Genomic DNA, 19,816 nt, shown 5'->3' with positions numbered 1-19,816 from the left:
GGTCCAGAGGGGTCTGGAAAAGGCTGGGACATGGATGACGCCCACCCACGGAGCGGTTTGTTGGTTTTCCCTGTTGAAGAACCTTTGCTCATTTGTATTAGTTTTAAGGATGCAGAAAATCAATTCCTAAGCAATGGCAGTGATGTGGTTCTATGAAACTCTATTTTGTGGGTGGAAGAGAAGAATTTCTGGTTAGTACTTCTCTTGTCAGATTATGTTAGTGGTTCCTGGTTCAGTGCCTGTTAGCAAGTGGTGAAGAAAACACCAAGAATTCTTTTAAATGTCCATCAGAAATAAAAAATGGAGGGTTCGGCTATCCGAATTGCAGAGGGAGCCATGGGGTCTGGGGACACGTTGCCTAACTCGGGACGCAGAGGGAGAGGCCAGCAGAGCTTGGGGTCTCCAGACGACATGCATTCAGCCAGACCCCGAATTTGCCCTGTGCAGCCCACTCCCAGCCCCAGGCTCACGTACACCAGTGCCCGCTCCCCTGAGAGTCCAGTGCTGATGGCTTCTCTGTGACTTGGGGCACATTCTTAAGCTGGTTTCCTTTCTGCCAGGTCAGCCGTTTGGGCATCAAACTCGGGGACCTCCTGCAGGGTCCTGGGTCTCCATTCCTGCCTGGGGCCCCCCGTCTTGCCGGGTCCTTCAAGACGGAGATCAAGAAATCGGAGGACCCTGAGGCCTCCCCATCTTCAGAGGAGGATCGCGTTGGGGTGGAGAACATAAAGAGTCAGACCTACTCCAAGGAGCTGCTGCAAAGGCCACCGCACCCGGAGCCGGGGCCGGGCGGGCTTGGGACGTCGCAGCTCCGGGCTCCAGCAACCCCGCAGGAGGACCAGCGTCCCGGCGCCGGGGCCCGGGGACCCCCCGGCCAAGGCCTGTGGCTGGAAGTCCAGCCTCCCCAGGAGGAGTATGGCTACATTGTGACGGAAAACGAGTGAGTGGGAGCTTTTCATCTCTCCGTGGGTGAGGTCCTGGCCCTGTGCAGGCTGGGGAAATGCTTTCATTTCTTTCCCCATCTTCACCTGGAGGTGGAGGGTGGGCATCCCTGGTCTTGCAGTTGTGGGAGGGCAGCCAGGAGCCAGCTGTCCCCCGACCCCGTGTTCTGGACCAGGAACCCAAGCTTGAGGGTGATTCTCCACCAAACAAACCCCAAACAAAGCCCTGCCCAGCTCCTTGGTCCTGGCCCCATCACCTGCAGCTCGGACCACAGGGTGCCTGTTGGAGCTGGATCTGGGGTGTCTCAGGCAGGACGGGTGGTGTGAGGGGCGCCCTGGGCAGCCCACATTGGCTAGAACTCCAGAAGCTTCAAGTCGTCCACACACTAGGGTATGAGTCACTCTTCAGAGGGAAAAACGTGCCGCACACCATGGAGTGTCCTGTCCTCCCCTTAATTTTGTGCTGAGCGTAACAAGGGACAGAATCAAATGTCACGTGCCCAGCAAGTGACAAGTGGTCGGCCCTGTTCTTCAGGTCATCTCACTAACAAATCTGACGTTTGACGCTTTGTAACGCGTTTTCTTCATGGAATGGCAGCGGGGATTCCAAGGGAAAACACGCCTGGCTGGCTGCATGCACAGGCATGTGTGCGTGTGCAGGTGTGCGCACGCACCCACCCGCGGTTTTGCTTCTGCGTCATCCTGTGCCTCTGGTCAGGCGTCGAGTGTGCTTCAGTGGTTACTCCCCGTGGGGAGGGGTCTACGTCAGAGCGGGAACCGTCTCTGCTGCTGACTCCGCGGCCTCTGCACTCTCACCTCCGCGCGTGTTCACCGTCACTGCACCGCACACAGCGAACGCCGCCTGTCCCACAGACACACCCCCTGTGTCAAGGCCCCGAGAAACTGAAGATGGTGTCCTCGCCTGGGTCTGGAGGCACCCGCAGCACGGGTGCCTCGTTTCTCCAGCCTTTTCGTGAAGATGCGCCTGCCCATTCTGGCCTCCACACCTCCGGGCCGCGTGCCTCGCACTCTGTCTGCCTTGAGCCCCTTTGCTCAGAACTGGAACTCCCACTGGGTATGTCAGAGTCACACGTGACACAGCGTGCACGGGGGCCTGGATGGCGCTGTTGAGTCAGACCCTTCCAGCCGCCTGCTGCTCGGTCTGACCTGTGTTGTGGGTTTTCCCTTTCCCAGCAAACGTTGCTGTCGTGTGTGTGTGTGTGTGTGTGAGACGTGTATGTGTATTATATGTTTCTGTGTATGTGTGTAGCCTGTATGTGTCTGTATCTGTTGTGTGCGTGTGTGTGCGCATGTATGTATACACAGGTGCACGTGTATGTGTGTGTTGTGTGTGTAGGATGTATGTGTCTGTGTGTGTGTGTCGTGTGTGCATGCGTTTGTGCATGTGCGTGTCTGTGTGCATGTGTGTGTAGTATGTACGTGTCCCTGTGTGTGTGTGTGTCTGTGTGCATCTCTGTGTTCTGTGTGTGTGTGCGTGGTCACTGGAGGGACCACTGTGCAGCTGCTCTGAGCACCTTTCCTCCCGCCAGGATGTCCTGATGCCCAAGGGCTGGTCCCTGGCGCAGGGCACGGGGCTGCTCCTGTCTGGGGCCTGGGGCTCAGCTGCGCACAGAGGAGACTGAGGCCCCGTGAAAGTGCTGGGAAAGGATTTTGATCATTGGGAAGACTTTTCGAGTCCACATGAACAACGGAGAACAGAGGACGATGAGCTTTAGAGCAGGACCGTCCAGGCCTACCGTCCTCAGCATCACAGGAAACCCAGCGTGAGTGGACGACGCCTGGATGGAGGGAGACCCAGCTCGTCGGGTGTCTCCTCTTGTTCTTGCTGACTTTCCTGTAACACGAAGGCACTTCTGAGGGTTTCTTCTCGGCATCCAGAGTTCAGTTTCCTGAGGTCTTTTCCTTGGCCTCACCTTTGGGGCCTGAACATTTACCTGCTACAAGCACGGGTTAAAGAAAAAGATCATTATCTTATCGTGGCTGATTTCCCCTCTTCTCTTTTGCTGTTTCCGTCGGATGGAAGATCTGTGGTGCAGCTGACAGCTTTATGTCCGGAACTCGATGTGTATCACAGGGGAGACATGCTCCAGAAGCTTCTCCCACCTCCCTCCACAGACAGACGGAGAGGTTTCTGCCTCTGTTGTCAGATCAACTGGTAATTTGGGATTCTCTGGGGCAAGATTTCACCAGATCTCAGTTTAAGCCTTAATGGATCAACTGACAAGAATCCGACACTATTCTTTTTCTTCTCTTTTTTTTAGAAAAAGGACTTTTGTATGTTTGGTTCTTCCTAAAAGGAGAAGGAGCATGTCATCTCCTCCCTGACGTTGGCAGGGGTGACGCGGCTGACCTCGCTTGTACATTTCCTGATGGCCGGGGCTGTAGTTTAACCCTTTGCCACTTGCATTTTCATCCTCTTTACAAACTGGACGGATTATTCAAGACGCATGAAGGGCAGGGCAGCCACCCCCGGTCCTCCAAGGACGATTTAAAAGTTTCTTCAAGTTAGGTTGACAGGAGGTGACCCCAGGAGGGAGGGCGCACGTGAAGCAGAGGGACCTCTCACTTGTCAGCAGAGGCCCAACCGCCTTTACAGCCCAAAACCTGGGAGCTGTGAGGCGCGCTGGGCAGGGATGCGTCCCCCAAGGAGACGAGCCCTCGTGTCCTGCGGGGACCTGTTCCTGTACGAGGGTCGTCCGAGCTGCGCAGACCGAGTTTGGGGAAGTAAACCCACGGCGTGAGCACGTGCCGCGGCCCCCGCGCCCTGCCGGATCACCTGGAACCCCCAAGGTGGGGCGAAGCCCGGGCCCCCCTGGTGGCTGCGCCCTGGGGCTCGGTGAAGAGGACGCGGAGGCCGCCTCGGGGCGGGAATCCCACGGCAGCAGACGACGCGGGTCGTGGCGGCGGCGGCGCGGGAACGCATGGGGGGCGCGCTCACCAGATCGGGGCGTCAGCCGCAGCGCTCGCCGCGGGGAGGCCGCCCCCCGGGAGAAGCGGAGTGAAGGCCTTGGGTCGGGGGAGGCTGCCCGGAGGGCCGCTGAGGAGGGTCAGGCCGCGCTGCGCCCTCCCTCCTCCGGGCAAGGGTAGGGCCTGGGCAGTTGGGTCCGGAAGAAGGGGCCCATTCGGCAAGGCCTCGGGAGCGTGTGCCGCCCCAGGCCCGTGCACGCCGCCGCTCGAGCCCTCGGGGAAGCCTGCCCGCCCTCCGCCGTCCCTCACCGCAGTGGGAGAGCCGCCAGCGCCGGCAGCCGGGGGGGCGGGAAGGGGGGGGCTCCCGCTCGGGAGGGGGGCGTCCAGCCCTGGTCTCCCTCCGCCCTCCACCCCTCCCCGCCCCGCCCGAGCAGCCCCTCAGAGCTCACGTGGCTGCTTCTGTGCTCGTGGGCAGCCGGGCGCGGGTCCTGCCCATCTCTGCGGTTTTTCCTTCCGGAATGTCGGGGGGCGGTTCTGTGTATGCGGTGGCAGCGCAGACTGTAGTTACTCGGCGCCTCCCTCGGGCAGTGTCTCGATGACGTGTTCAGGAGGTGTGGCCGCAGCCCTCCCCTGACGCCATCCACCCTTTTGTCTGTTTATCTTAAAAGACGGTCTTTGGTGCGATGGGTTTACTATCACTTAAGATTGGGGGGCGGGCGAGATGCCTTAAGGAGTGAAAATAATCATTTTTTTGTGTATTAAAAAATGGTAAGAAAAAGAAACAAAAAATATCCCAAATCTAGAATTCTTGACTGCTTAGTTGGTAGTTCTGGGGACCGTCAGTGAGAAGAACGGTGAACAGTGGTCTTCAGGCCCCAGAGGGTGGCCCATTTCTGACTTGTCTGTTTCCTGCCGGCCTTTCTGGACTTGGCGCCCCAGCTGTGAAATGGGACGAGTGTTGAGGACCCGCAATGACCGCGACACAGGAGGTGTTCACAAAAGGAAAGAGATCCAGACGTAACGGTGTAATTTTTCCCCGAGGCAGTCAGACAAATCTCCGTTCAGCTCGGTGGGTTGTTTTGAAATTCAGCTGAGGAAAGTACAGCAGTAGGCTGTGAGGTTCAGAGCCCCGGGGTGTCTGTGTTGTTGATGGTTTAAGCAGTGTTAGCCCGGTGGGTCCCCAAGCCCACGAAGTAAAGAACCTCGCGATCCCGTGTCACAGCTCAAGCCAGATCTTTACCTGTAACGTCTCACCCCTGACCCAGCTCTCTCCACGTGGCTCTCCTCGTACTGGTTACAGGAGCCCAGGGATGGTGCTCAGCCCACCCCCGCCCGCTTCCTCTGCCATCACCTGGGGTGTGGTGCCTCCCTCCCTGCCCCCAGCTGCCCGGGAGATGCTGCCCACACTGACCCTGACGCTGACGTTTCCACGCCAGCCCTGCCCCTGCAGGACCCCTCCCAGGTCCCCCCGCATCCCCTCCAAACTCTCTCCCCAGGAGAGCGCTCCGTAACCTAAACCTGACCGTGTCATTCTGTCCCCGAGGACAACAGGCCTTGCCCAGGCCTGGGCCCTGCGGCTCCATTTCCCTCCCCAGCCTGCTTCCTTTCCGCTCTGGAATGTGAGGGGTCCTGACAGGAGGCCTTGGGTTTGCTCCTGGCCCAGCACGCTCAGATGCCACCTTCTCCAGGCAGCTCTCCTTGGTCAGGGTCGCTCCTCCAGGGCGCCTCCCTCCCCTCAGAACCTTACCTGGGGGTGAAATAATACACCCTGTGGGGTTCTTCCGCTTCGAGCAGGGGCCACATCAGCGTTTGCTCAGCTGCGTCCCAGCCCCTGAGGCGCCTGGCTCCTCCAAAGGCGCTGGTGGTCTGCGGTGCTTTCCTTCCCTCTCACACCCTTGGTAGCGCCCCACCCTGCACACGTCCCTCCCTTCCTGATGTAGCCCCAGGGCTGCCGTAAGATCACGCAAGCTCCCCGGCTTGATGCCCTCACCCGTCCACCCGGCGGCTGTCACCGACCTCAGGACCCCGCCCTCCAGCCACTCCCGGGCTCTCACGTTTGTGGTTCTGAATCTCTACGGGAAAACACACCTCAGGTGGGCTGGGATGGGCTTCTCTTTGGAGCCCCGCTCTGGATCTGTTTACTTAGTTGCAGACCATGCCTTCACATAGACATCATGCTTCTTGTGGCGGCTGCTCTGTCTGTCTTGGACCCCCAGCACCAGACAGGCACTGGGGGTGCTGGGGAGTCAGTGACGGGGTGAGGAGGGACCTCCGGAAGCTGAGGCCTCCGCTCAAGGGTCAGCCCGCTGTGGGTGGGCTTTGCGGAAATTCTAGGAAAATGGACGTAACTGATGTGAGAGTCCTTCCCGAGGCAGTTTGAGGATCCGATGGTAACAGAAACCCAAAGTCACAGAATTGAGTCTTTAAAAGCACCGGTGACAAGGCTTTTGCCTCTAAACAGAGGTTCTACTTAGAAAGTCCTCCCAGGGTCAGTTCACAGCCCTGCATCTGCATCCGCAGTGATGATTTAAGGGAGCCTGGGGGTCATGAGCAGAACCTGCCAGTGGCCGCTCCAGGGGCCTGGGCGGTGTCCCCACGGCCTCGGCTCGAGGACCTGGGCATCCTGGGTGACGAGATGCAGCCACGGGGTCCCCTGTCCAACAGGCTTCCCTGGCTGTCGGTTTCGTCTTTTTCACGAGGCAGCACATTTGTGTTTGCTTTTCCCTACGCAGAAGTTTGAACACACGCAAGAGCAAGATGCCGACCCAGGCCCGGCGACCCGGACAGCCCAGGCCGGTCACACCCCCCCTACTTCCAGCTCTCCTCCGCCTTTGAAACAAATCCCAGTTATACTGTCTTAGAAGCATTTCATGAAATATCTTTAAAATAGAGGGGTTCTTTCTTTTTAACATACTGTAATGCCATATCACACCTACAAAGACCCCAAATCCCTTAATATCATCAAATATGTAGTTTGTGTTCAAATTTCCAGTTGTCACATCAGTGTCAGAACTTTGTTTTCGTTTATTAGCTTGTTGACTCGCGATCCAAATAAGGCAACACCTTGCAGGTGGCTCTTTGGTCTGCGATGGCTTGGAATCTGCAGGCTCACGTTTGCTGAGGTTATAGATCCGTGTTGGATTTTGATGTCTGCTATTGACTGGAATTCTAGAACTGGAGGATATTTCACATTTGCCTGGCCTCTAACCGTGGCGGTAGACGAAGTGAGAAAATGCCATAAAAGTGCAAATATGATGGGTGTTGAAAACAATTTCAGTGCCTCTCTGGCCCAACGCGTTCCAGGTCAGCTTGGCCATGTCTGGCTGCCCAGAAGGTGCCAGAAGGAACGACGGTGCCCGGGGACCCTTGTGGTCTCTGACTGTGAGCCCCCTTCCCGCATGGGGTCCTTCTGCTGCAGCAAATGGCAAGATGTGTTGTTGGTGGGCGGGGCCGGGAGGGGAAGGAAGCCCAGCCCACCCCGAGCAGACCTGGAGCCTGGCCCTCCACCCTCTCTCTGCCACTTGGTTGTCCTCAGAGGCCTACTCCTACCGCTGGTTGTACAGCTCAGCCTGGGAGTGCGGAACGTGGGAGCGTCTGGTGACGTGGGGACGCTGCTCTTGTTTAGCCCTGAAGACCTGCACGTATATCTGCAGCTGCACCTGCGCGGATACCTATGTCTGTACACCTACATCTGTGTCGTCTGCTTAGGTCCGTGCCAGCTGTATCTGTGTGCCTACATCCACACCTACACCTACATGTATCTGTATCTACGTCCATATCTGTGTTTGCATGTCTACACCTACAGGTACACCTACGCTCATACCTATACCTACGTCTGTACGTCTGTCTGTACATGTGCGTCATCTATTTATGTCTGTATTTGTCTGTCTACATCTACAGCTACACCTAACCTATACCTACACCTTTATATCTGTACCTACATCTATATCATCTACATCTACATCCATATCTGTATCTACGCAGCCCACCAGCTGCTTTGCTGTTGGATTTCCATAATCATCGGGGAAGCTTAGCTTTTTGTCTTCAACGATGCCCTGAAATTCCACAGTAATTCCCACAGACCCTCATACCCTAACACCTGCAATTGATTTTTTGCAAAGTGTCATCTGTGTTATAAATGGGCCAAGACTTGAATCTGTCAGAAGTTAAGCAGTTTAAATTCCACTCCTACATATGAAGGAGTAGGAAAGAGGGAGAACAAGGTGAAAGGTGAGCTTTGCCCTGTGGTCAAAATAGTAGCAAGTCTGCAGGTGAACAATGAAGCCCGAGGGAAAAGGAAAAATGGAAAACAACAGTATCCGGAGGAGACTCCGTTGAGGCATATAGGCTTACGTAGAACCATGACTTTAAAAAGTTTTACCAGAACGCTAGCTGTGGATACTGGTTACGTCGGAGTTGGTTTCAGGCTTCAGATGAGCTTGCAGGGCCCCTGCTTGGAGCTGTGCAAGGGCAGGAGGGGGAAGCGGCACAAGCAAAGTCCCGCCTGCGTCAGGAGGCGTGTGGGCACCTGAGGGGCTGAGTTGAGGCTGGAGGACGGGCAGTGAGCGCTGAGGTCTTCCCCAGCAGACGTAGGACGGCCCTGCAGGCGCCAGGGGTGGGTGGCGAGGTCAGGGTCCGCTCTCCTGGATCCTCTGCTGCCCGTGGAGGAGGGATAAGGGGACCTGCGGTGGACGGAGGAGACCGGCCAGTGGGCATGCTGGCCGTCAGCACCGTGCCCGCCTCGCCCTCTCTGCCACGGGCGTCGTCTGTGCTGTAACCTGGGCTGGACTGAAATCGGAGCTCGGCAGTTGCACCACGACTGCTGGGGTGAGGCGTCCGCCCTGGCGAGTCTGGGGTCAGCCTGCGGGGCCCGGGGGTGGGACGGGGGCGCCAGCAGAGGGCCACCCGCTGCTTCTCACCGCGGGGCTGCGCTGACGGAGGCCGTGTGTCCCGAGGAGGCTCGGTGGAGGATCCGCACGTGTGGGTGCCACTGGAGGTTAGGGCCGCAGGAGGGGCAGGGGAGGAGAGTCAGAAGAGGGGCTCCCGGGAGGAGATGTTCCCTCCCGCCCCCTACTCGTCCCGGACCCTGATCCGCGCTCCGCTGTATGGGACACACGGCGTGTCTGGGTTGCATGGAGTGTCTTGGAAGCAGGTGAGAATGACCATCTCAAGAGATGTAGAAAAAGCATTTGACAAAATTCAACTTCCTTTTATGATAAAAACTCTCAACAAAGCGGGCATAGCGGGAACATACCTCAACGTAAAAAGGCCACGTATGACAAACCCACAGGTAACATCATACTCAACGGTGAAAAGCTGAAAGCTTTTTCTCTTAGGTTGTGCTACTATTGACTTTTGCTTTGTGGTTACCATGAGGCTTACATAAAACATCTTATATTTACAAGTCTCTTTTAAGCAGATAGCAACTTAACTTTGCATACAAAAGCTTTACATTTTTATGTTTTTGATGTCAATGCACTTTTTATAAAGGTGACATTCTAAGACATTGTATACTTAGATTTGTATTAAGCAGTTGGCAAATTTTTTTTTTCCTGGAGAATAAAATTGTTTTGGATTATTCAGATATATTATGGAGAACATACTTGTTAAAATTTTGAATATGTTGAGACGCACAGTCTCATCTTGATGTTAAAAAATGCTAAGTTGTTAGCATACAACAGTTTTTTATCTATTTATGATTTACCTGTGAAGAGTTGATGGTTGTTAGCAGTTTTTAATAAGAGTAACTTAGGGTTGTCAGACACTCGAGGTGAATTTGCCTGTGCTCTGCGATGCCGGGGAGCTCAGCCCTCACAGGAGCTCGGTGTGTCTGCCCAGATCGTCATAGGCTCCCTCACGCTCTGAAAAACGGGGCCTTCATTCGACTCCTGCAGGGAAAACGGTGGTGCCAGACTGGGGTTGGGATCTTGAATCACTGTGGTGCCTGCAGCCTTGTCCTCATCAGAAGCGTCATTTCTCTGCATGGGGGAGAATTCCTGTGGGTTAGCAAAAATTTTAATTACCTTATAGGATTATTTTAAAAGATAAACATCATTATTTGTTATAATGATGGGTACGGATAACTAGAATAATTGGTGAATCCCGTGAAAATCTCATTTTATTGATTGATTTCAAGTATCATCTCATCAAAAGAAGTTGTATCAGGGTTGTGACTCGTTTTCATTCTGTGATCCATCACTCATTTGGTCCCCAACCTTTGGTGAATTTTCAAATAAACAGTGAGATGTCCGCAGGGAGTTAGTGAAGCAGCTGAAGCACCGTCGGCTCTCGGACGCAGAGTCCTAGACATGCGCGTGGGGCAGGCGGGGGCATCCAGCCCCGTCGCTGCATCTCGTTCTCTGCTTGGTTTCATGTGTCTCGTAAGTAAGAGACGATAGTACTTGGAAACATAAGACCTGGAGAGGTTACGGGTGCAGACGCTCTTCAGTCTGGTGGGGCTAAACTCCAAGCAGAGGGGCAGCAGTCGGGAAGCCGACATCCCAGCGTTAACTTGACAGTTTCGTTTCCATCTCTCTTTGGGGATTTACCAGCACGATCTTGGGCAAGGGTTTAATTTCCCGGGTCTCAGTTTCCACCCCTCTCAAGTGAGGTGAATACGGGACCTTCCTCCCAGGTCTGTTGTGAGCAGTGAATGAGATAATTTCCATGGAGTCATGCATGGCCGAGGGTGGAGGGACACCTTCCAGAAGTTTGCACTGGTCCTAACCTTTCTGACCCTTGCGCCGTTTTCACTAGTCTTTACTTTCAGAGTGGCCTCCGAAGCTCCCTCATCACCTGCTCATTTTGGCCCCTTCCTCTGGCCCAGCAGTGAGTTAGGACACCGCGGCCCTCATGGGGCTGTGCGTGTGGCCGTCAGGCTCTCCTGAGAGTGGGGCGCGGCCGTCCTCAGCGGGCTTCCATCGAGGTCAGGATCCATTTCCCCTGTTTTGCTGACTTAGTAGCTCCCAGCAGCAACCTTGTTTAACTCAGTTAAACATCAGGAACGTGTGGCTTCAGAAAGGAAGTGCCTTAGTGAGGAGGCCCGGCCCAGCTGTCGACCAGAAATCCTTCCTGCCGCTGACAGCCAGGCAGGCAGAGGACCCCACGGCCGCTGCCGGCTCTGACCTCGAGCTGCTAAACGCGCCCCCATCTCTCTCTTCCAGGCGGTGCTGGGTGTCCAGGTAATCAGGGTGGCAGCTGTCACAGGCGGGCCCCTGAAATTTCACATGCTGTATCCGCCCATTGATTTTTGAAATGAACTCCAGCTGCTTTCTAAGGAAGTTCAGACCATGACACAACAGCTGATGGCCACATAGTTTAAAAATAAAACAGAAATAACTGCGTGCTCGTTTTGAGTACAGTCAGCACCCTCTCGTTTGTCCGACTTGCACAAGAACGGAGCCACTGTTGTCCTGAGCCATTTAGAGCCGTAACAGCAAGATGGGAGGGGCTGACGGGGCCACCGCGCGGCTCTGGTCATCGAGGTGTCTCCTTGGAGAGCCAGCCGGCCTCTGAAAATATTCTGGGCTGGCGAACTTCATCATTATCTTCAAGGCTGGTTTAGATAATCTTGTAATGGAGGAGAATGTTCAATTTCTGGGCTGTGAGGGTGGAGGAAGGTAGGGCCGGAGGCTCACAGTCGGCCTGACGTCCACGACGGAGGCGCCGGACTCCGCATCTCCTTACGTTACCCCTTGTTGAAGACAAGCTAGGAGACGGGGTTCGTAGAATCTCAGCAACCTGGTAGGGAAGTTGGTTTGTGTCTGGCAGGGGCATAGGCTTCGGAGAGAAAGAAAAAGATAAGAGCTGGTCACACCCTCAGCAAGCCTGTAGCTCGTGGACAGAGACAGGACCGAAATGTGCGAAATCCTCAGAGACCTTTGAAAATAAGTGGCGTGCTGGGTGGCTTTGAGTCAACGTGCAGAGGGAGGTTTGGGGAAAGGAGGGAGCTCGCGGCCTTAGGGGTGAGAGCTGGTGGGGCCTGCTTGGTGGCCAGGAGCCGGGGAGGGGGGGACAGGGCCCTGTCTTCCTGACGCCGGGCTGTGGGACTCGTCCCCGCTCTGATGTGGCGTGCTTTCTCCTGTGCACTGAGCTGGCGCTGTGGTCAGCACCGGATGGCTCCCTCGAGACCCGTCCCCGGCACCAGGGCACAGGTGCCCGCGGGGCGGCCGTGCAGCCAGGCCTGTCCCCACGCGGAGCTCGGGGTCCCAGCAGACTTCACGTAGATGCAGACGCGCTCGAGCACCAGGCTGGCTGAGGAACAGACGGACCTGACCTGCAGCTCCTGGCAGGGAGTGGAGAGGCAGACACCAAGGTTCCGAGTGGACTGCTTTCCCAGTTGGCAGCTGACCTCCCAGTGGGGCTGAGATGCCAGCTCTGAGAGGTGTCCCTGAGATTCTGTGAGTGAGGGGACGGGGTAAAAGGGCCCGTGTCTGCACCACATGCACACACACCTCTTTAAAAACATTCTTATTTTAAAACCTCATAACGTGAAAGCCTCTGGAGAGCGTGTTTGGGAGGTTTGGGGGACTCGTCCACCCTTGATGGGGGGTCCCCAGCCCTGAGGGCTACTTACTCAGGAAGCAGGATGGGGGGGCAGCCCCTCAGTTGCAGACCGGGACGACCTCTCCTTCCTCACCTTATGAAGAACGGCCTGGAGGCTGGAGAGGGTTTGGGTCACCAGCAGGCATGTGGCGAGCGGGTCTGGCACGGTCAGTAAACGTGGCGCCACCGGCAGCACCCAGTGCGCCCACCCAAAAATCACATTCCAGCTCCTTCACTGGGCAGGCGGCCCCGGGTCCCCCCAGAGGAGAGGTGGGTGTAGCGCGAGGCGCCGCCGTGTGCAGCGTGCCTCCCAGCCCAGACCTGCCGCCAGCTCGCAGTGGGACTGGCTGCTCGCAGCCCCCCGAGCGCTCCCTCCACTAGGTGACAGCACTTCTGAGGGGCGCGGCGGTCAGCCTGGGAACCGCGGAGCAGTCGCCCCCAGTCCCGTCGGCGCGCCTGCTTCTCTGCATCTCCTCGGGGCGCAGGAGGAGCGCCTCCCCTGACGCCAGCCGACCTCACAGTCCATGTTGACGTGTCTATGCGGGGATTCTGCCTCTGCCCTTGCCGAGGTGTCCCGCTCGCCATGGTCTCGCTCACCTGCTGGTCCCTCCTGCCCGCACACCTGAACCATCTCAGCAGGCTGCAGGGCCTGCCCGGCACCCACCTCCACGGCCCCCGCCTCTGGGAGCCCCCTTGGTTCCTTCTCGTGCCCTGCGCCCCCGCTGGCTCTTGGAGTCACGCGGTCCTGGGACAGCCCATCGGGCACCTCCTGCACGTTCACCGTCCTCCACTCGCACGGTGCCGCCGGGGCTCCTGCCGCCCTCTGTCGGGGGCGGGAGGGGCAAGGGGGCTTGGCACCTGGGTCCTCACGGTCGTCCCCTGGGCATGTCTGTGTCCCGACCTCCTCTTGCCATGGGGACCCCAGTGGTGGTGGATGAGGAACCACCTGCTGACCTCACAGACCCTGTTTCTGCCTGAGGCCACATTCTGAGGTTCCGGGTTTACGACGTGAAGGTGTGCATTTTCGGTGACACAGTTCAACTCCCAACGACACAGTCCCTTTCTCTTGTTGGTGACTTTGCTGCTTGTGTCCCCACTTGGATATAAACCCCAAGAAGCAGCTCAGTGTTTGTTGCTGAATTTCCCGGGCAGCGCCCGGCACCCAGTGGCTTTCTTGCACATTTGCTGAATGAATGAATGAATGATAGGCTGGGACGAAAACCCCAGCTGTCGATGGTGCTCGCGTAACTGCAGGCGAGTCCTCTGAAGGGCTCTGACGGGCTTCCACAGGCAGCGCCTGCGGCGCCAGACAGGCTGGGCTCAGGGACCTGAGTCACATGCACTGCTGGAGGTGCCGCTCTGGGGACGCCGGCCTTGCTGGGGGTCCGAGGCTCCATGCTGTGGCACGTGAGCCGCTTTGGGGAGTTGCCGCTGCTGGGCTGTCCTGCCATCCTTAACAGTGTGACTTTTCAGTATCCTCACTGGCGCATAACTCATTTTAGAAATGAATCCGAATCCACTTAAAGACATGCGTTTCCTCCGTACGTTTGACGCCCTCCTGAACTTGGCTTCCCGGCCTCCGCTCCCCTCTCCCATCTCCACCCCGCCCTTCCCCGCCCCCCGGCTGAGATGAGCCAGGTGCTGGTTCCTGGGCCCATCACGCTCCCCTAACAACCCCATTCGCATTGTGTTGTTGGTCTTCTTGCTGGAAAATGCAGGCGCTTCATCACGGCTGGGGAGGCCTCTGCCCCCGGGTGCCTGCAGCCCAGCCCTGATGTGACAGGGGTGCAGCCGGGGCAGTTCTCCAAGCAGGGCGGGAGGGTGGGCGGGGGGGTCCCTGCTCCTCGGGTGTGACGAGCCCGCCACGTAACCCTTTGCTCTCCCCGCAGCCCGCTGAGCCCAGAGAAGGGGACGGAGGTGCTGGAGGACGTGGCGCGTCTCCTGGACATGCCGGCGGGCGTCTTCTCGGACATCGCGTGAGTGTGGGCGGGGCCCTGGGCATCTCCGCCTGGTGGGTCCACCGTGAGCTTGTGGGGTTTGTTAATTGCGTCACAGAGAAACTGGTGAGGGAAGAAGAGGAAGGAAAGGTCCAGTGGGGTTCAGGTTGGTTCTGTAAGTGCAGCTGAAACCAGAGCACCATCAGAAGGACTATAATCCCCTGAAAGAACCCCGCCCCAGGCTTCAGGTCTCCCCGCTGCACCAGGAACCACCCAGGAGGCTCTAGACCATCGGGGCGGCCTGGCCCCCGCAGGCGAGCCAGGGCCTCGGGGATGGTCCTTCAGCTAATGAGGCTCTTCTGACAGCTCTGCACACGTGGTGGTCCACGGGGACAGTTATCGCTACACAAATGTTTACCGAGCGCTGAGTGCCCGGGTGGAGAGGACAGCAGGCAGGAGTCTTGCTCTGGGGAGCTGAGCTGCCAGCAGAGGCGGACACGTAGACGGAGTCAGAGAAGGTCAGGTGCCTTCCATCCCGTCCCCGCGAACAGAGGGACGAGGCCAAGAGGGAGGAATCTGGGGCAGGAGACCCCACCCACAGGGGCGACGTCCACATGGGAGGGTGATGCGGCCGTGGGAGCCCAGCCGGGAGCCCAGGTGGCCTTGGTCCCAGTGCTGGAGCCACTGTGGATGTTCTCCAGGAAAGCGTCTTTCCAGCCGCATGGAGAACGAACTACAGGGGACCCAAGGGAGCCCAAGTGCCGTGGGGCTGCTGAGGTCTCCGGTGACGGGCCGTGGCCTCGGAGCAGGAGGGGTGGCGGGAGCGGCGGGTGCGAGATGAGTCACCCGCTGGCAGAGGGTCCATTTCTGTGTTGTGTTAAGCCGCACGCGGGCCCCCGAAGCCACTTGTATTCCCACCTGTAACATCAAGGGTCCTTTACAGTTGTCCTCTGTCAAATCGCATTGATTGGCTGTGCGTCGGCACCGCTCCTGTGTGCAGGACCTCCAGGAGGGTTTGGTCATCAGACTCAGGCCCTGCAGTGGGAGGGCCTCATGCAGCCCAGCGGGGAGCCGTTCCTGCTGCCCGAGGCCACTTCCACAGGCCCTTCGGCCCCGTCACGGTCTCCGTGTGGCCCAGTAAGCAGGACAGACGGCCTGACCCGGAGGTCCTGACTGTTCCCTTCAGAGAGGAGGAGGGGTCCTTGGAGCTTCTGCCCCATTCCGGGCACCCGTGGGCAACTTCCCTGGGCCACACACGCCACTGGATCCCCACGGGCTTGGCCCCTGAGGACCCAGCTCAGGGCCAGTGGTCCCTGCTGCATGTCTGCATAAGCACGCCTGGCACGCTGACCGCATGGCGTGGGTGTGTGTCACACACACGCAGGACGGGATGAGTGATGGTGCAGGCGGGTCTGGCCCCCCAGGTGGCTCCCCTGTGACACTGCACCCGTCTCTCTGTAGAGGGGACACTGAATGTGGCCCAAGGCTGAGGGAGGGAGGGAGGGAGTGGGTGCCTCCTTCATCAAAGGCAGGAACCTCGTGTGAGAACTCTAAAGGCCTCAAGTACCAGGCAGAGGGGTCTTGAGACTGGAGCTTCCAGGAGCAGCTGGCGGCCTGCAGCACCGGGAGACCGTCCTCGCGGCTCAGAAGTAATCACCCGAGTCAGCTCTAGAGTGGGACTCCTTAGGCCCACGCGGGGCTGTGTTGATTGAACCTTCATTATCTTCCTTTAGCAAAACCCTCCATGGTGACCAGGCAGCAGACGGAAGTCAGAGGTCCCAGCCGCAGGCTGCTTCCTGGAGACATGTCCTTTGCTGCCCCCCTGCCGCCCCTTGTTTCTTAGAAACCTTCCAGATGGGATGGAGGCCGGGGCTGCCCCCCCACTACTGCTGCCACGGGAGCGTTTGAGGGAGGGCTGGAGAGGAAAGGGAGTTGTGGGAAGTGGCGTCAGTCCTGGGGGGCTCCAGTGGGGGGGCTCGGGCCTGGGGCCCTTCAGGAGACGCTGCCTAGCTGCCTGGCACCCCTCTCTGGCCCTTCAGCTGGGTCTGCGGCTCAGTCTCTCCAGGTTTGGAGACTCTGGGGACACGGGTGTCCTGGGGGGCTTTCCAGGCTCGGAAGCTGGGCCGGTTCCCAGACCAGCTCTTTTGTAGATATCACCTGCCAGTCTCTTTCCTGCTCAGGGAACGGGGGCTTCCGACTTCCCCCGGGGCCGCGCTGGACCCGCTCTTTCAGCCTTTGGGAGTCTGGTCCAGGGCTCTCGCGTGACTAAATCCCTGAGCAGCCCTTTCCCCGCAGCCTCGCCCAGCCCTGGAGCCCCCCGTCCTGCCCAGTTAACGCTCGTCTCGCACCTCTGAGTATTTAATGCTGTACGTGGTCTGCGGGGGTGTGTGTGGTGTCCCATGCCACACATGCACGTCCTGTGTGTCGCCCCCAGGACCCAGCACGTGAGGACACGCACCAGCTGCAGGGACTGACCTGGGGGGGGTGCCTGGGGGACGACTGCGTGGCCAGCACTGGGATCTGTGAGCCACGGACGCTCTCAGGGCTGCTCATCGTTGCAGGAGAGGAAAGTAATCTGCCCCACAAAGCGGCACTTCCAGGATTGTCTGCATCTTTATGGAAGTACTAGTTATGCTTAATATGTTTTGTTAATGGTTATGTAGCTGTCAAGCAAATTTCATTATTTCTTATTACATCATTAGAGGCCATTAAAACGGCATCAGCATACTGGTGTAATTATGCCGGCAGACGCACAACGACCGCAGTTGTGATTTTATAATCTAATCATGGCTGTCCGAGGCAGTGCTGACTGATGCGGCTGCTCTCGGCTCTCAGTCAGGTGGGCAGTGCTGCAGGGCCTCGCAGACTCCCAGCCAGTGGGGGCTTCAGCCGAGCCTGCAGCCCAGCTCAGGGAACGCAGGCGCCTGCCTCATCCCAGGTCCCCCTTCGGATCCCCGTTCGTGAGTCCTCGCGAGGCCAGAAGCGGTGTGATTTCCCTTCCGTGTGGTCGACTGCGCTGACGAAGGCCGGTTCCTGAAGACGCAGCGGGAATTCACAGCCTGACACGTCCACGAGGTCCTGTGCACAGGCCAGGAGCCCGGCAGGAGCCCGGCGAGGACGCGGCCCCCCTGTCCCGTGCCCACCGCCGACCCTCCACACCTCCCTCCCCATGTGAGGACCCCTGCAGGTTTGGAGGATTCTGGAATACGTGTTTCCGTTTCCTGGAGCAGAGATTGTACTTATTTGCCTCCTGTCTTGTTTCCCTGGCGGCTTGCCAGAACTGCCCCTGTTTTACAGCTGGGCAAACCGAGGCCTCAGAGGTTAAAAGGCTCAGCAGGGTGACAGATGGTGACACAGCTGTGCAGTGGAGACTCTGTGCAGAGGCTTTCACATCTCCGGTCATTAGAGCAGGTGCTGGGGAGGGAGCACCTGAGCTCACGTCGTGTTCGGCCATAAGGGGTTGGATATGTCCCGTGCAGCAGGGTGACCCTTCCCTCTCTGGTGCCAGGGCCAGGGCTCGGCTGCGCAGGGGCTGGGCCATCACAGACCAGGTGTCAGGTAGGGAGTTGGTGACGGCAACTCGGACCCTCCATTCAGGGCGTGCTTTCCACGCTAGGCGGTCCCGGGGTCACAGGTGTGCATCCCAGTGACGTGTGTGTGGCGTCCTGGAAGGAAGGAAGGCCCTGGTGCCCCGTCAGCCTCTCCGCTGGTCCCGCAGGTGTTGGGGCAGGTGAACAACCCCCGTGTGCTCCGTCTTTGGGAATCCAGGGACGTCTGTGTGATCTTTAGAGAAACCTGCCGGCACCTGGGGGGAGATTAGATTTGGGGGATCCCACGTGCCTGGCACTCTGCAGACGTGGTGTGGATTAGAAACGGCACAGACGCCACACCTAAACCCAGAGCCGTGCTGCGCAGACCTGCTGTTGGTACTCTTTGACGGTGGGTGTGGACGCGCGTGTCAGGAAGGGCTTTCCTCCTGGCTTTGGAAGCAGTTGCGCTCAGATGTCGTGACTCAGTCCCAGACGTAGCCCCGCCGTCCACACGCGTGTCAGGCGCTGGCGGAAGCGTCGTCACACGAGTGATCTGTACAATAATTAATGTTCAGTTCAAGCACAAACATCAGGCAGTTGCTGCACTTGCTAGAAGGTCCCAGAGCAACGGCTGTCAGAGCGTTTGTGGAACTGGGGTTGGGACTGAGAGGGCGTGGAACCCGATTCCCACGGCGAGGAGTGAAGACACCGCGGCAGGGAGTCTCCACGGGGCAGGGAGGACCCCTTGTCCACCCCGGGAGCGCCCAGCAGGGACCGGGGAGAGGTTTGCTGCGTCCCCTCAGACCCTGGGGCCTGGGGAGTCCACGGAGGATGCTACCTGTGACGTGGGCGGAGGGTCGGACAAGTCCTCCGGGTGCCACACGTGGGGGGCGGGACCGGGAAGACGGCTCTGCCGCGACAGCAGGGGTGGAGAGGGAGGGTGGCGCTACTGCAGGACGTGGTGACGTTTCTTGTACAGGGAGGTGACCGGGAGGCCCCGTGGCTGGACGAGCCACCAGAGCTGTGGGCGCCACGGCAGGAGCTGCTCCAGGAGCGCTCGCTGCGCTTGCGGTGAGGCCCAGGCTCCTGGGTGGAACGTCCGACAGCAGAGGTGCTGGAACGACGGCCATGCTACCCCTGGGGGCTCCGCAGTTGCCTCTGCAGAGGGCCCGGCCGGCCAGGGCGCTGGGCCAGAGGCTGCCTGAGGGACAGGACCGGAGCGAGACCAGGGGTCACGAGTATAGGTGGCCCCTGAATGCCAAGAAGCCCTGAGGTGCATGGAGGCGCGGTCTGAGCTCCCACGACCTGGGGCAGCGGGCTGGCCGCTGGATGACGCGCTCGGGAAGGAGGGGAGGGGACAGAGTGGATGCAGAGGAGGTGGCAGGTGGCACACGCCTGACTCGGGGATTTGGTTCCTGCTGGCGGCGTTTCTGCCGTTTCTGAGAGCGTCGCTGTGCTTTCCACGTGACTCTTCTCAAGCCCGGTCCCTTTCACCTGAGTCTCACTCTCGTGCACGTTTCCTTACATCCCTCTTATTAGCAGTGCCTTTGAAACGATCTTGTCATAGACGCTGGAATTGGCGTGGAATGGGTGGGAGGCCGGGCAGGGGGCAGGGCCAGGTTAGACCATGCAGGTGACAGGTGGCCTGGCAGCGTCTGGGGGGGTGCAGGGCGGCGTCACCTGTGACTCAGCTGGGCTCCCTTTAAGGGAGGACAGCCCTTGGGTCCACAGGGTCCTCATCGTAAATGGAGGCGACCGCGCCTGCCTTGCTGGAGAGATTAAACACGATACGCGCAAAGCTCCCGTGTGCACGGAGGCTCAGCGGATGGCAGGCACGTGGTTTTGTTCTCAGCGGTGCTGTTTGGTGGTTGAATCTGTGCAGACTGATAAGACCCCATGGCTTCAGCGAGGAAGGCCCAGCCCCTGGACCAGGGGA

The 19,816-nt window shown here is 58.5% G+C and overlaps 1 protein-coding gene across 1 annotated transcript in view; it reads left to right on the top strand.

Moving 5' to 3' along the window:
- The window catches only part of PTPRN2 (protein tyrosine phosphatase receptor type N2), a gene marked incomplete at its 5' end in the record, with an annotated part of 710,841 nt that overhangs the window by 280,456 nt on the left and 410,569 nt on the right, over positions 1 to 19,816 (top strand). The window contains 2 exons of the mRNA XM_082632697.1: positions 561 to 940; positions 14,303 to 14,389. Of these exons, the coding sequence (XP_082488823.1) occupies positions 561 to 940; positions 14,303 to 14,389 (467 nt within the window). The remainder of the gene's footprint in view (positions 1 to 560; positions 941 to 14,302; positions 14,390 to 19,816) is intronic.

Source organism: Mesoplodon mirus (genome assembly GCF_964341445.2).
Source record: "Mesoplodon mirus genome assembly, chromosome: 9".
NCBI lineage: Eukaryota > Metazoa > Chordata > Mammalia > Artiodactyla > Ziphiidae > Mesoplodon > Mesoplodon mirus.
This window is presented reverse-complemented; position numbering and strand designations above follow the sequence as displayed.